The sequence below is a fragment of the Diplotaxodon limnothrissa genome, linkage group LG4, assembly GCF_057381915.1.
Source record: "Diplotaxodon limnothrissa isolate DT_005_m linkage group LG4, D_limnothrissa_male_GT1.1, whole genome shotgun sequence".
Lineage (NCBI taxonomy): Eukaryota > Metazoa > Chordata > Actinopteri > Cichliformes > Cichlidae > Diplotaxodon > Diplotaxodon limnothrissa.
Genome location: NC_140599.1, coordinates 19,584,661 through 19,601,505, shown reverse-complemented (window position 1 = coordinate 19,601,505; position 16,845 = coordinate 19,584,661). Strand labels below are relative to the sequence as shown.

Here is a 16,845-nt window from a genome sequence, read left to right as displayed (position 1 = left end):
AGTCAGCGTGACCACACTCGAGGTTCCCTAGGGTGGTAACTCCACAGCTGAGGTCAGCTCACAGCAGCTCACAGTGCAGGCCAGAGTACAGGCCATATTTAATTTGGAGTTAAAATCTCCCTTTAATTCAATTTTAGGTGTTACAGGCCTAAAAAAAAATGTGGAAACAAAAATATGAGATAAAAAATGATGGTTTTATTTTGAAATTGCACACGAAATTGTTTTATGTTGCTAGGTAGATCTGACATGCCGCATTGCTGCTGCTCTTTTTATTAAATAGTAACACATTTGAATAAGACGGTAAACACTAGGTCGTGCTGTTGATTGCAACTGAAGTTCAGCTTCCACCGCTTGCTCCACTGATACCCTTACCTTGGAAGGACACCTAGTGGTCATTCCTCAAACACAAAACTGCACCTATCTAACATGGACCAGCTGCCGGTATATAGCGTATAAAAGAAACCGGCACGTCTCCAACACAAGCACTCACACAATATCGACACAAAGATGCTGTGGCCACACAAAAGTTAGGCAAACCGTTACAAAGCAGCCACTCACTGGTCTCTTAATAAATCTAGGACTGCCACTGTGTTGAGGGATCTGGCATGTGTGAGTGTTCATCAGTGCCTCATATTTTAACATTTAGACTCTTGACTAAAGAGACATTAATAATAAAACTAATTGGAAAGTCTGCCTTTGGGGTTTGTGCCAGTATCTTTCTCAAAAAGACTTAAGAAAACATCATGGATTGGACTTAAAGGTGTTAATCTTGTCTTACAGAGCCTCTCGGTAAACTTCTCTGTGCTCCATAAGTTTACAACAGAGGGACAGACGACAGACTGCTGTCTGCTGTTTGTGTATTAGAAGATATGAGGGACATAAGCTAAAGAGTGTACACGCGGCATCTTTATAATCATAATGAAACTGTTAAAGATACAGACTAAAAACACAAAAAGAATTTAAGTCATTCGCTTTCTTTGTTCTTTTATTTTTCATGTTGCTTAAATGTTTTTGAACCTCCTGCATGAAAGATGAAGATGTTGCAGTCAGTTTGGAGCACTTTCTGTAGTTCAGAGATTTTTTATTCTTCTGAGTCATTCTATATATAGCTAATGTCATGTTTTAGCAATCTGAGTTACACAGATCAAGCAGATACTTACCAACATAGTGCTCTGTCTACTTTGCCTTGTGTCCTGTGTTAAGTTTTACAGAGAAACAGAAAACAACTGGAAACAGCAGGCTTTGCTGATTAAAACCGCCCAGTAGATCACTGGCACCAATCATTCCAGTATTAGATACTAGCGAGCTGTCTGCACAAAGTCCGTAAGTAATACAGAAGCATCTGCTGCAGCGCTACCAGACTTCAGAGCAGTTTCTTTCCTCAAGCTTCTGATGCTACCGAATCCATCCTCCCGAGGTCAAGATGAAAAATGCCTTCTGTTTTTAAAATTATTCATTCTTTCTTTTATGTATTGATTTATTTGTCTAGTGGCACGAAGGTTCTACATCTACAATTTTGATGTAAAACCCTGGCAGGAATTCATCTATCGTTTTGAATATATTTGTGCACAAAACAAGGATTGTGGATTTTGTCCTTGACACTGGAATAAAAAAGGGGGGATGCATTAATGGGTGGCGTCAGCGGGTGGAGGAATGTTTACTGCAAGCAGAACCCTTCTTTTTTTCCACTGCTTGTACCTGACTATTGCTTTAACACAGGCTTGAAAAATTGCGAGCCACTCCTCTGCAGCCATTTGCAAGTGCTGCAAATGTCAGACTTTGCTGATGTGACCTTCAATGCGAACACACCAGGAGTTGTGAAAACCTCAAAATGTGTCATTCATTCATCGTAATGTGTGGTTCGTTTTACTTTATGCTTACATGTGATTATGAGCCTGAGACAAGGAGAGAGTATAAGAGTGCTCGAGAGGAGTTAGAGAAAGAAGACAATTTATTACAAAGGGTCTGTAACAGCAAGCAAATTGGGCTGATTCAACTGTGTGCTGTTGAAAGCCATTGTTAGTAAATCAGATTGATTTGTGGAATCCCAGCAGAGATTCACAAACAATCCTAATTCGGTAAGTAAATTAAGTGCGAGGCAAGCTACAAGTGAGAGAAAAAAAATTAGATGAAGCAGGCAGGGGAGCTACCTTCAGATAGTGGATATTTAACTGGCAGTCCTAGAAGAAAGGAGGAAACTCAAAGGTTAGCCGGTGTGTGCGAGCGTGTGGACAGAGACAAGAGAAGACATTATTCTGATCACTTGTAATCCTAAAATCGTAATTGGCCCGGAAAACAGAGAGATTCCTGCTCTGTCACATCTGTCGCATCCCGCCTTAGTTTCCACGGCAACCGCACAGTCGTGCATAGACGCGAGCCTTGGAGGAAAGTCGAGGTCAGCGTCGTACGCCGTGGAGAGAAAAGAAGCGAAAAAATTAAAAACAAAGCAGAGAGAGTCGGCGCTTTGAGGACTTGCTGTGAGTTTACACAGAGTATTAAAACCTCCGCCTGCCCACGCGCAGGGCTGGACTTTAATAAAACGCCTCTCGCTCTCTGCCGTCTCGGTTTTCCTGTTTTTTTAAAAAAATCTCTTGCAGTTTTGCACCTGTTTTCATTGCACTGTTCAATATAGCAGCCACCTTAATAATATGGACATAAAGAGGTCGTGAGTTTTATTTAAGGCTGCATGCTGTAAGGTGTTAAAATAATGAACAACCTGCAGTCGACAGCGAGGCCACTAGAGAGCCAACTTAAAGCCTGCTTCCACTGACTTGATTAGAAGGACTGTGCTGGGGCTGCTGCATGCTTATTTCACTTGGCTCTAAACATGTCAATGCGAAACATTTTCAAAGCCTTTAGTCGTGTTTTTAAAGGACTATGCATCGTTTCAGTTTTGAATTATAAAAGTGATGTGGAATCAAATATGTTTAAACATCTTAGTGAGCCTGGAAGCGCAACTGAGGGAGAAATCCAGACGAAAAACATGATTTTCAATTTAAAAAATAATCAAATTTTAGACATCAAGGACTCTTTGACACAGTGTATGAGGGCTTCTTGGGAGTTCTCATTTTACTCAAATGTTAACATAATAAAAAAACTAAAATTGTTTTTTTTTTTTCCAAACATCTTGAACGTTAATGTTTTAAATCTCTGCTGCTGCAAACAGCTTATGGTCAAATCCACTGAGGCCTGGGAAATGTAGCCTCAAAGCTTACCTTTCCAATTCAACAACAAAGCTACCCTCGAGTCAGAGTACAAACCCAGCGGTCCACATGGGATTGTGGCACTTCATGTGCACAAACTTACAGTTTAAACCTCTAAGTGAGCTTTTTTCAATACACACAACTGTTGTCATGCATATTTTATAAATTCTCCTACAGATTTTCTTCTAAAGTAAAACTACCTGTGCCTATGCAGCACTTATTGTATTTCTTGCCTTTTATTTGAAGCCGATTTTCATTTACGATTTTCATAGACTTGTTGAATAGCAGCTTCTGCAGCGAGCACCAGCGTGAGAAAGATAAATTATCATCTGCTGCTGTACTTCCCACATAGGGGTCTCTGGGATTTGCATCCTTCGTTGTCCGGTCTGTCTCCCGCTTCTGCGTGGTCTTATTTGTGCTGCTTGCACCTTCTTGTTTCAGCTCGCCAAGCTTTTAATGCACAGTATACACAATTGTAATTTAAAAAACAAGAGCTGATGATCTCCCTCTCAGGCGCACAGGGTGAAAAGCACAAGTAGGAACGGGATGAGGTTACCATGGTGACAGGGACACACATTTTGTTAAAATGAGTGCGTACAAGTACAATAGACACGTATGACAAAGGAAATCTAGTTATGCCTTTATTAGAGTTAGAAATCGCACAGCTCCTCACCTCAAACTTCTGTCGGAGCTCAAGGTTGACATCATCCACCTCGGGAATGGGAACATTGTAGTACTCTCCCTCTTCCTGGTTCAGCAACTTGTACCTGACAGTAAAGAAAGCAGAGAGATGTTTGTCGAAATGTGCAAAAACTGAGTGCATTTATTATTCAGTTTTCAAAACACATCACAATCTTTATTCGACAGAGTGCCTGTTTTTAGATGAAGCTGTTTGCAGACCTGTTCTGTGAGCAGTAAACACTTAGTCACGTGAAATACACAAGACTTTCACAAGACTTTATGTCGTCCTGTGGAAAACTAAGTACGCCCTTACTGCTTAATTAAGTAGGTAAGCAGCAGCCAGGTGGTGCTAATCAAATGCACTTGATTAACTGATTATCAGTAAGTGTGAGGCGCCTCTATAAAAGCAGAATTTTGGGAAGTTTGCTGGTCCGAAACATGCATGTGAGTGTTAACACAATGCTATAATTGTCACGATCCTGGGTCTTTTGACCCTGCGTTTTGAGTTTTAGTTTATGGTTTACGTTTAAGCCCTTCAGGTTTTCTAGTTCATTTTTTATCATGCCATGCCATGTTATAGTTTGTTATTAGATTCCCCTTGTGTCTTCCACCCTTGTTAAGTCTCCCTTGGCCTTTATGTGTTTCATGTCTGTGTCTTACGTTGTCAAGTTCAGGTTGTCATGTCTGCGACTTATGTTTCCTGTTTTACTTTGAAGAGATCTTGTGTTCCTGTGTTCATCGTGTTTAGTTTTACTCTTTCCCTGCGAGTTCATTATGTTCATGTGGGTTGTGCTGTTTTGATCTTTATAGTTATTATTTCCCTAGGTTTCAGTTATGGTTATCATAGGCTTAGTTCTTGTAATATGACTTTCCATGTGTTCCATGTTGTGTCTACTGTGCCTTTCTGTACCATGTTTCAGGTTCCTATGTTCTGTCTCCCCAGTTGCTGTTAAGTTTACATGTTTAGAGTTCAGTCAGTGTGTTTCCTGTTTTACTTTGAAGGTCCGTGTCTCATGTCAGTGTTTCTAGTTTTGCTTCCCTTGTCTCGTCCAGCCCGATTACTCCCAGCTGTGCTCTCCTTCTGTGTCTCATTCCCTCGTTATCCCTCAGTGTATTTAAGCCCTGTGTTTCTCTTTGTCAGTGTCTTAATCTCCCTCATAGTTGTGTGATTCGCCATGTGGTTTCATGTATGAGTTATTTGTAGTTTTCTCAGTTTAGTTTTGTTCTTTGTTTCCTTTCCAAGCCTGCAATAAAGCAGTATTTTGAGTTAACTTTTGTCTCGGTGAGTTTTGTGTCTGGGTCCTTCTCTTCCCTGCACACAGCCGAAACATGACAATAATCTTCCCAGGAGTGGACAGCCGCTGCAAAAATCCATAAAGCACCATTTTAGACTCCACAAGCCTCAGTTACATCATGTTACATATCATAGTTTAGGTTTGGAGTGAACTCCACTGTATACCAAAGTATTCTAGAGGTAAATGTAAGGTAATCTGCCTGACAGCTAAAGCTTGGCCAATGGGAATTTGAGCCCCAGCACAACAGCAAATCTACAACAGCATGGCTTAAAAAGCAAATAATTAAGTGCTGCAATGACCTAGTCAAAGTCTAGACCTCAACCTGTGTGATGGGACCTTAAGAGTGTGTGCATAAATGTCCCCAAACCTCAATGAATAGAAGCAACGTTAAGAGTGAAGAGTGGGAAGACGAGCGGGCCAAAATTCCTCCTTATTGATGTAAGAGAATGACAAAAGTCACACAGAAAACAGTTACTACAACTTATTACTGCTAAAGGATGTATTTAGTTCTCACAGGACTGCAGAGTCCTCCTCTACTTCCAGTATAGACATCTTCCAGCCACTTGTCTAACGACCTGTAATAACCAGTAAAAAAAAATAGCAGCGCGCACACATGCATATAGTACGCCTAAAAATGTTTTGGTCCGGTGTCTCGGAAACTACTGCAGGCATTTCCCAGAGCTTATAACTGTGCTCACAGCAGCAGTCAATCAGACTTGGTTTAGGCTAAGTCGCTGCAGGTATGCTAACATGGTTTATGGAAGAGTCATTTTAACAGGTCTGTGAGTGTGTGTTTATCAGACTGAGACAAAGCAGCCAGACAAAGATGGAGAGGCGAGGAAATGAGTCTAGTAGGTGAAGTTTGTCAGCGTGAGTGGACCTGGCTGCAGATGGCATTTCCGTCTGTTTTACGCACACCCTGCGGCCGTTTTGTTGTGGTCAGTGTCATGTCGACTTTACAAGTTGGCAACCTGCGATGACAAATAAGCTCTATATTAAATAAAGCAGATGATCTACAATATGACGTTTAAAACTAGCTTCCATTGCTGTCTGAGTTTTTGTAAATATGACTTTCCAGTGTTACTGGCACTGACAGAATTTAAAGCTCGTGGTTGTTTATATAAACACAAAGAGACACATGTACGAACTGTATTTTGACTCTTATAAAACAGCGCGGACAAAAGCCAACTAAAAGTGTTCACATTGACCATCCTTCTATTCAGCTCTCTGAATGCCCACAATCATGCACAAACAATGAATGCATGAATGATGCCTGAAAATGAGGCTACTGGACAGTAGTCCTTCCATTCATGCAGTCCTCCAACAGTATAACAGCATGGTGCACATACATAACTGCAGAACTTCCCACAATTATCACAATTATAAGTGGCATCCTCTAACCTGGGATATCATTGGAAATTTGAAGTGTCATTGATAAATACAATTTATTCATTAATGTTTGTAATTGTAAATTGGGCCCACACATAATTAGGAACACAATGAAGGTATGTAGTGTGTGTGTGTCTGTGTGTGTGTGTGTCACTGGGTTTATTTCCAGACTGTAAATGTATGTGATGTTCACACATGAAACAGTAACTTAACACTAACTCTGTACTCGGTGATACATACGGTACTCAGTACAGCACAGTAATAGAAGATATAATTTATATTACTGATGCTCCATTATGTTTTTTACCACTTATCTTGGCTTTCTACCACAGATTCTGATAACAGCAATTGCTATTATGTGAGGGGGAAAGAGAATAAGCTTAATATGAAGGAAGTTGGACTATTATGACTTCTGCCAAATCCTGGCATCATCCTGGATTTTAAAAGTCGCGTAGCACTCCACAAGTTTCATATAATTAGTTCACTATTAGTTTAAAGAGTGAATTACTGAACTGATTGATGTAAATTCTACTTTTTTTACTGACTGATAGAACAACCATCAAATAAAGCTTCTTTAGCCACATTTCTAATTGTTGAAATGCATGAGTGAGTGTACGAGAGTCAGAAACATAACGGACCATCCAACTGTAGGAGCTTTGATGAGCTCAGACACTCCAAACGACATGGACCCCATGAAGTCATTCCGAGTGGTTCGGTCCCAGTCCCACACCTCGATGGACAGACGACGGTCCTTGTCCGATGCTTTCAGCTTACTGAGCACATATACACAAAGCAGGAGGGAAAGTAACACAGTGATGTCATGCTTAATATTCGCCTGATTTAATGAAAGTATGATAAAAATGTCATTTAAACAAACACACACATACAAACTTTGTCACTTACAAGGTGAAGGACTCATTCCAGCACGGGTTGAGAGAGGAACGGATGGTCCTGGTCTTCTGTTTGGTTTCATTCTTTGGATCCGGGATGAGCTTGAGTTTAACATATGGGTCTGATAAACCATTTGGATCCATTGGAATCAGGTTCCTGGCTTCTCCGACTAGAAGAAATACGACACAAAGAAAATATGGTAAGACTTTATGATACAACCCATGACTTAGGCTGTAATTCCCCTGTAATTAAATTGAATTAAATGCATTTTATTTTGAAATTACAAAGTAATTATATTAAAGAAGCACACTAGAATAAGGAGGTAACAAGTCAGGTTTTTACAGGAAACAAAGAAATAATTATGCTATAAGTAAATCTAAGAAGTGTGTTATTTAGGTGCTGTATGATTTCCTGGTAATTCAGTGGAAAAACTAAACGTTTTCCTCATCTTAGATCATAAGTACGCTCTACTTTTTGGGGAGTGGGACATACTACGGAGTGGCTTACCCCTGTCTGACTTCTGGGTATTTTACAGGAGAGAAGACACATTATACATATAAGTAGTAAGTAATTATATAAAACAGGACAAATTAATAATACAAAGTCAAACAGAACATTAAATCCACTCCGTAATACAGCACACGCCCAGGAAAGTACAGTGTACATATGACGGGGAATATTGTTTAGAAATATTACCTGTAATTATGCAGTATTTAAAATTATTAAAGTATTACTTTAAATTTTCTTACAGCATAATTATTATTTGGTTTCCTGTAAAAAGCTGACTTGTTACTGCCATACTATGCCTTTATTTTTGTAGGGAGTTAGAGCATAATTTCAAAATAAATCCATTAAAATTTCATTTAATTACAGGGGAATTATGCCATTATTCACAGGCCATATTATAAAGAGTTACCAAAAATATAAGCGTAAGAGTATTTGCCACCCACCTCCCAGCTAAACGCAAAGACTGTGACTTCGCACTGACTCAGGGGTTAAAAGGCGCACAGATGGGAGAACGTAGATGAAGTGTTGATGAGAGGGATGGATAGAAAGAAAGAGGGGTGAGTCACTGCAAGTCACTCTATGGCTGAACAGCCAACAAGAATGATCTGACCTTCACTCAGAAGCAAATTATCTGTTTGTACTCTACTGTATACATGGGATTCTTCTTTAGATAGACAGGCAGATGGCTGATCAAATCAGGCACCACAGGTGCTGCAAGGCAAAGCATACTGTCAAAATTCACTTAAGTATAAGTGTGAAAAAACACCAACAGAAGTGTAATGCTGGTGGGTGTTAGGGCGCACGTACACGTAAATCAAAGAAAGAAAAAAAAAAAAAAAAAAGAAGTGTAATGCTCGCCCAAAAGCCACATTTTCTGTTGCAAAATGAGCAAAAGTGAAAGCAAAAGAGGTGAAAACACGTCTTTTACTGTCTCGTAGGAAACATGTGTGAGCGGATATTGTGAAGGACACATGAAAAATGATCACATAAAAACAAGTGATAACAGCAACAGGAGCAGGGGGATGAGGTGGCATGAGCGGGCCACCATCACCATGGCGACAGCATCTAGTGTTAAATGGCCACTCCCTCATATATGATGTAATGTATAACAGGGATCAAACAGAAGCAAGAAAGGAAGGAAGGACAAAGTCTACTTTAAACAACAGGCCACTAAATGTAAATCTGAGATTTTGAAATGACAAAACTCTTAACAGATGGAAAGCAGAAACAGGATCCCACTGATCCTGTAAAATAACGTTTTTCAGCTCCACTCTCCCCACTCTGTATATTTAAATGCAATCAGACACACTGCAGGATAAAGCAGCTCTGGAAAAACAACAAAAGAACAACTTATTCGTTCTAGTTCCACCGGTGGATTTCACATTTGTGGATGTAAAAGCCATACAAACCCAGGCCGTGAAGCGCCCATGAAGCACCGCTTCTGTGCTGATGTTACAGGCTTGCTGAGTGCCTCAGCACTCAGCAAGCCTGCTGTGTAACTGTGTGTGGCCCGTCACTTTGTGGCTAAGTTCATAAATGCTTCCACTTTGCAATAATACCAGTTAGAACTGATCGTGGAATATCTAGGAGGGAAGAAGAATAGAGATCTCTGATGTTCCGCCTTCAGCCCCTGGCACTCCTTTCTGATCTTGCTGCTCTCTGGGACTGTCACATCCCAGGGACTCCGCCTCTTCAGCCTCCACTATGTCTGCTTGTTGGCCAGCAGCTGCCTCTCTGTCTGGAGGTTGAATTCCCACAGGACCTTAGCCTTAGTGTTGTTCTCAACCACCTCTGGCACTGGACTTGGGGACTTCTAATACATGTGCAGCATAGAGGTTCGTCTACACTATCCCACCCCACCTTGCATCTTAGATCCTGCTACTATGTGCTGGGGCACCTCCAGCCTTTATGGAGCTGGAGCTCGGGGCCTGTTCTTGTGCTGATCAGAGCGTGTGTGTTGTCCTTTAGGCTGACCATTTCTTCATATCAGTCACAGCCTCAACCACTCAGTGGTACATCCCATGGAGGGACTTGGTTATCCATGGCTCACAAGCCAAGAGCTTAGAGTTAACCGTATATATGCTGTATGTATCCATACATATTACATGTATTAATGTACCCTCTTCCAGTTACATCCAAGCTTAAATTGTTCCTTTGATGTTTCATGACTTCCAACCTCTGGCCTCGCCCATTTGGTATGGAACATAACCAGTCAGCCAAAATGAATTCTTCCAAAATAAAGAAGAATAACGTGAGCTAACAAAAACACAATGTATAAAAAAACAAAACAAATCATTAAACACAATGGTAAATATAGTACATTCTATCAATGAGTCAGTCAGTCAGTCTGATCAACTTCCTATTGCTTCATGCACTTCCAGCTTAATGCAGTAGAGGGCAGTATAGGTCTCCTGCTTGGAGTTGCAAACATTGACAAAAGCTCTTCTCTTTTTCATTGTTGTGTTGTTCTAACCTCATAGTTAACTCTTTGTCCAGTGCACATTCTCAGCTACAGTACTCACCTTCCCTGTCTTATCGCCTCTCTCTCTCTTTGCGTCTCTCACGCACCCCACACACACACACACACACACACACACACACACACACACACACACACAATGAGACAAGTGGCAGAAGGACAATCTCCCACGTTCTCATCTAAATCCTCCCCTCTGCTGGCTGTGGCTGTGCTCACAGGCATCAGTCACTTCCATGGCAACGCTGGCACCAAACAACGCCAAAGAAACTTAGGCAAGCATGTAAACACCCTAACTAGACACAGGCACACAGGCGTGTGTGTGTGCGCGCACGCCATGCGTGGATAAACAGAAACTGCTGTTTAACAGACTCTACATAAGTGTGTGTGTGAGAGAGAGACCTGTGGCGCATGTGCTGTGTATGTAATTTACACACACACACACACACACACACACACACACACACACACACACACACACACACACACACACAATGAAACCTCATCATCAGCAGTGATCAAGGACTATCTCTGCTGTCGGTTGTTGCTTAGCTACAACAAGAGCTGCTTGCCTTCTGTGTCCTCCCCTCTACTCACTCCTTATGAGGTAGCTGCTAATATAATTAGGGTGTGTTTGTGTGTGTTTTGTTTTTATGCAGACATATTTTACATTAAGCATCTGCATCAATAAGTAACTTCAGCATTGGAACCTCTCTGCTATTGTCATGCTTTGTGAAAAAGCCAAACATAAGCCTGATACTGAAATCTTCTACAAAGCAAAAAAACTAACCCTTGGCATTGCCTTTGAAGTTTTGCAGTGTTTCTTCTCGAAAATGACTGCTGTCTATTATCCAGTGCCAATCGTTTCTCTAAAAAGTCTTAAATTAATTTATCTGTTGCACTTAAGGCTGTTGGACAAAATCTCTCCAACAGCAAATGCAAAGACACCAGCAAATTGTTTCAAATTTCCTGCGTATTATTTGACGTATAACAACAATAGCACCACCCTAACATTATCTCCTGTATCTGAATGTCAGCTTGATAAAAATGTGCCACAGCTAAAAATGACATATCATTTGGATCCCGGGGTGCGTGCATGCAGGGCTGCTGTGGGCCAACAGTGTAATCTCTCCCAACAAATTCAAATGTGTTGTTGCATAACAATGCCATGTGCAACCAATGAATGCCTGATAATCTTGGGGGGGGGGGGGGGGGGGGGGGGGGGGGGGGAGAGATATGCACGGCCAAATGGGAACTAGATAGATCCCTGCTGTGCAGTGCCTGGGATCTGAAAACAGAGGAACAGAGAAACAAAATGAACTTAAAAGTTCTATTTCTGGCCGTGGTCACTTTTAGGAAGAGCAATTAGGACATTAAGTACAGGCTTTAGGGCCAGTTCCCACTGCACGTCTCACACACACACACACAATGAGACTAATACCTTTCCATCTCTCATCACAACTCCAAAGTATCAAACCTGTTCACAGTGAATGCATAATGAGAGAAACCGCACTTTGATGACATTACTTTTACAGTTTGAAAAACAAATCGGTATATGTATCATTTGGTTCTAGTATATATATACTAGAACCAAATGATACATATACACTATACTCGAAGCTTCCTTGACGAATATCAGTTTGTTTGTGCCCACACAGTTTGAACTAGTGACGGTTACAGTTAGGGTTAGAAATGGAGTTATGGGTTATGGAGCAAATTGGTGTTTTGTCTCCATGTTTAGTCTCCAAATTAAATACAATGTCCTTACATCAAACACACCAAGGTGATGGGTAGGTTGCTGGAAAACCAGCTACAGTGTTGTTAGTCAGTGCAGGGACACTGACATCACATGCAAGCTATTCTGCATTTTATCTCACAGACCAGTAGAATTCGCCCTCACGTCAAAAGAGGGTGAAACCTTGATTTTGACTTTTGATGTTGGGTTTAACGAGTTTCAAAGTCTCGCTGCTTCTGGTAGTTTCTAATTTGCCTCCGATTTTAGGTAATGAAGGATGCAGTAATGTCCTTATGAAGAACACGTGGAACAACATAAATGATTGAATCATTCTTTAGGATATTCTGTAATGTAGTTTTAATGAAACATTAGGACATTTGAAAATGTTTACGGGTGTCAATAAGGGAAGTGTCAATAAATCCCACACATAATCAGTGAATGTCCAATCATAGCTTAACAACCAAACTATAAAGTTTGAACACAAATGTTCATGGGTGTATCCATGGTGCTAAACAACAAAATGAATTAGGACACAAATGGAACCTAAAACTCTCAGAAAGCAGCGTCAACCAGACAGTTACTCTGGACATTATTACCTTTGGCTTCCAGTAAAACTGCAAGGAACCTATGAGGAATAAGTAAACCAATTTCTAGGACTGCCTCCTTCATCTGCTCAATATTGTCCAAATTAGGTACACATTGTCCAAGAGTTATGCCAAAAAAATGGCTAGACTACTATAAATCGTTATTAGCCGTTATTATAAGAATACTTATGGAGAGAAAAAGAGATAACATTTCATCCATATTAGATTCTCTTCATTGGCTTTGTGTTAACACAGCAGGCCTTATCCTGTCTTAAAGACCTCATAGTATCATGTTATTCCAATAGAGTATTTCGCTCTCAGAGTTCAGTCTAAAAAGGGATTTCTTCCTCCCCACCATCACCAAGTGCTTGCTCATCGGTGTCTGTCCGATCACTGGGGTTCATTTTTGGATATTATAGGTTTTATTTACACTGCAGTATCAGAACACTACAAAACCTTTTTCCAGAGTCTTCTATATAAATAACTATTCCTTTTTTTTTCTATAGAATTGTGCAGAGAGACTGATCAGGTGTTTTAAAGACCCAATGAATCCTAAAATGAGCTTAATGAACTAGCCTGCTACAGACATTTAAATGACTAAACCAGCAGATTTGAATAAAAACTCTGATTTTCCCAACAGCTTTCTGAAATCAAGGACTCCTTATTTTCAAGAGTTTCAAGTCGCCTAAATCTGCCATAGAAACTTTATGATAACTGAAGCCTCCATAACTAGACTATGAACATTCTGGTAATGATAAACTGAAGCACCATAATCATATTTAATGCTTCCAAACATGAACATTAGTGAGTTATAAGACAGTTTTTGACTTCACACATGGAGAGATCTTTTGCATGTGTATAAATTGTGTTTCAACATAATGTCCTGAATTTTAATAAGCTCTCACACACAAACAGATGGCCTACTAGATTTCTCAAAAATGACAGGCATACATTTGCAGTAACACATTAAACTCTTCATATTAAAATAATTGTATTTTACTTGTGTTATCAAATATTACCAAACATTCAATATCTGTACTGTACATCTGTCAGCATCTGTGGAAAAGTATCTGCCCTGATTTCAGAGATTTTTGCGTATATACTTAAATGTTTCAATTAAACTAATTTTATTATTCAACAAAGATAACCTAAGTGATTACAAAGGGCAGTTTTCAAAATTAGGATTTCATTTATCAACAGAAAAAAGCTATCCAAATCTGCCTAGCCCTGTGTGAAAAACTAATTGACCCTTTATTTTTTTTATTTCACTAGCCACACCCAGGCCTGATTACTGCCAGACCTGTTGAACCAAGAAATTGCTGAAATAGTCCTGTATGATAAGGTAGCAACACATCACACCACCATCACAACAAACTCAAGAACTCAAGAAGGTCATTGAAATGTATCAGTCTGGAAAGGGTTACAAATGTGTTCTTTTGGGACACCGATGAACCACAGTGAGACCCATTATCCACAAATGTGGAACAACTTTGGCTAGCCAAGAGTGGCCGGCCTACCGATATTACACCAAGAAAACATCGACGGCGACATCCAGGAAGTCACAAAAGAACCCAAAACAATATCTAAAGAACTACAGGCCTTGCTTGGCTCAGTTAAGGTCAGAGTTCATGAACAAAAAGTGGTGGTGGTAGTGTGATAGCCTGGGGCTGCTTAGCTGATTGGGGACAACTTGCTTTAATTGATGGAACCAAAAATTTTGCTCTCTGACAGAAAATCCATCAGATGATGTCCTGACGTTCTAGCTCACTTGAGTTATGCAGCAGAACAACAGTCTGAAACACACCGGCAAGTCCACCTCTTAATGGCTTAAAAAAATAAATTAAAAAAATAAGTCCCGTTAAAGGGTGACTGATTGAAGTGCAACCGCATGATCTTAAAAAGGTCGTTCGTGCTAGAGAGACCTGTTAAAGTGTGACTGAATTAAAACAGTTCTGCAAAGAAGAGTGGGCCAAAAGTCCTCCACAGTGATGTGGAAAACTCCCAGCCAGTTATCACACACTAGATTGCAATTGTTCCTGCTGAGGGTGGCACAACCAGTCATTAGGTTGAGGGGGCAATTATTTTTTCACATGGGGCCAGGTAGGTTTGGATAGCTTTCCCCTTAACTTCAGGAAGGAGTGCTACTCAATGTGAAGTCTCACTAATTGTAGCCCTTATCTTTGGCTACAGCCGCACTACAGTGTGTTCATTTATTTAAGACACACCCACAGACAATTCAAAGCCCTGATCAGACACACTTAGATATTTAACTGTTATCCTCATATTTGTCAAAAGCTTCTTTGAAAAAAAAAAGGCCTAATATTAGATATTAAGCCTTAAGTGTACTAAAAGCCTAGTGGCACTATGTGCAGTGTCAGCGCAGGGTAAAATTTATTTGTGTTCAACTACGCTTTAAACCTGAGGCAAAGATGTCAGCAGTAGAAAATCTCACCCTGAGTAAACCGCCGTGCAATCCGCCATCCTCAGATGCTCTGAGTGTGTGTGTGTGTGCATGTTTGCCTTTTCTTAAAACTCCAGAATAAATGTCTGCTCATGCCCATAGGTTATTTATGTGACTTTCATGAGAAGAAACGGCAATTCGGGAGAGGAGTAAGAGAAGGATGAAGGATGCAATCAGAGGAAAGAAAGAAACAAGCAAGGATGGAGAAAATAAGAGAAAAAAGCCATGAAGAACAAAAGCAGAGGAAAGGACAGAGATTATGGAGGGAAATGAGTAGTCATTCAACTGAAAAAAAGAGGTCCTATGATGATGTCCTATTGAGGAAGAAAATGGATGTGGGGAAAACCTAGACGGGTGAGGCGAGCCCAGGTCTCGAAGGAACAGGTAGGCGAAGACAACACGAAAAGTCAATATTGGAGGAAAGATAGAGGAGAGAAAGAAGGAGACAGAGAGGAGCGGGTAACAGAGAGAGAGCCTCGAGAGCTTTGTCTGTTTTCTTGGCTGGAAAGATTTAATCAAGTTCACATCGTGCGGTGAACCACAAAGGCCCGCCACTTGTCTGAGGGGAGCCAGAGGGGAGCCAGAGAACAAGCTGAGCCTTCGCTGTTCAGACCGCTGTCGTTAGGGAGGAGGGGAAAAAAACGCAACCCAAAACAAAGCAGACACTTTCTCTCCCGCCCCTCCTGTGTTGATCTTTATCTACTTGTTACCAAAGAAAACTCTCAATCATGTTTAAAGCTGCGTGTCAGCATCAGTCTCATTTTCAGCTTTATTTCACTTGATGAAAAACTCTTTATCTATATTTATGGATTTAAAAACTTTCATGGTACAGTAGAAGCGCTCTTTGCACCTGATGATAAAGATCTTCTATTTAGCTGAAATCATCAACATTATTATGTTAACAGCTTTCATTTCCAGCTACAGGAAGCTCCTGTGAACTCACTGTATGTGTCTGCTTGACACCAAGCAGGAGACACATGATGTTAATGACTCTCTGTTGAACAAAGTGGAACCTTTTTACAGCTGAATAGACAAATGGAGACCCATGTGTATCAAAAAGAAGAGCAAATATTGGGCTTGTTGTACGTTGGCAGGTGGGCAGAGCCAGTAATAGACCATTAAAATACTAACCATGGCTATTTCAATAACTAGTCACTTTAGTCTGAATAATGTCCCCCTTCAAGGTTTGATAAGTTTTTGCTTGTTTGCAAGAAAACAGTCAATGTTGTCTACAAAATTAAATAACGGGTTCTCAGAGTGGGTGTCATTAGAAGTTGAATGCACTCACCGGTCAGTTCATCAGGCACACGTGTTTAACCACTCGTTAACATTACTATCTAATCAGCCAATCACGTGGCAGCAAGTCAATGCATGTAAGCATGGAGATGTGGTGGTGGGCCATGGTACCTAAAATAGGCACTCAGTACAATGAAGGTATACAGGAGCACCTCTGAATCCCAAGTCAAATCACAGGGTTGCAGCAGCAGAAGTCCACACTATATTCTGGTGTTCCTGGCAGACTTTGGGTCCCTTTGTACCAACTGAGCATTGCTGAAACGGCACAGTTTACCTAAGTATTACATGAGTATTACATGGTATATCCAATAAAATGGCTAGTGAGTG

At 40.6% G+C, this 16,845-nt stretch overlaps 1 protein-coding gene across 3 annotated transcripts in view; it reads right to left on the bottom strand.

The window, feature by feature from the left end:
- The window catches only part of prkcab (protein kinase C, alpha, b), a 116,366-nt gene that overhangs the window by 13,787 nt on the left and 85,734 nt on the right, over positions 1–16,845 (bottom strand). Inside the window, exons 6-9 of one of the 3 annotated variants that reach the window (XM_085352397.1) lie at positions 7,472–7,628; positions 7,207–7,341; positions 3,877–3,970; positions 2,151–2,180 (exon numbers count right to left, since the gene is read on the bottom strand). In XM_085352397.1, the coding sequence (XP_085208523.1) occupies positions 2,151–2,180; positions 3,877–3,970; positions 7,207–7,341; positions 7,472–7,628 (416 nt within the window). Of the gene's footprint in view, positions 1–2,150; positions 2,181–3,842; positions 3,971–7,206; positions 7,342–7,471; positions 7,629–16,845 lie in introns of all 3 variants that reach the window. The other 2 variants (XM_085352396.1, XM_085352398.1) reach the window with 2 other exon arrangements.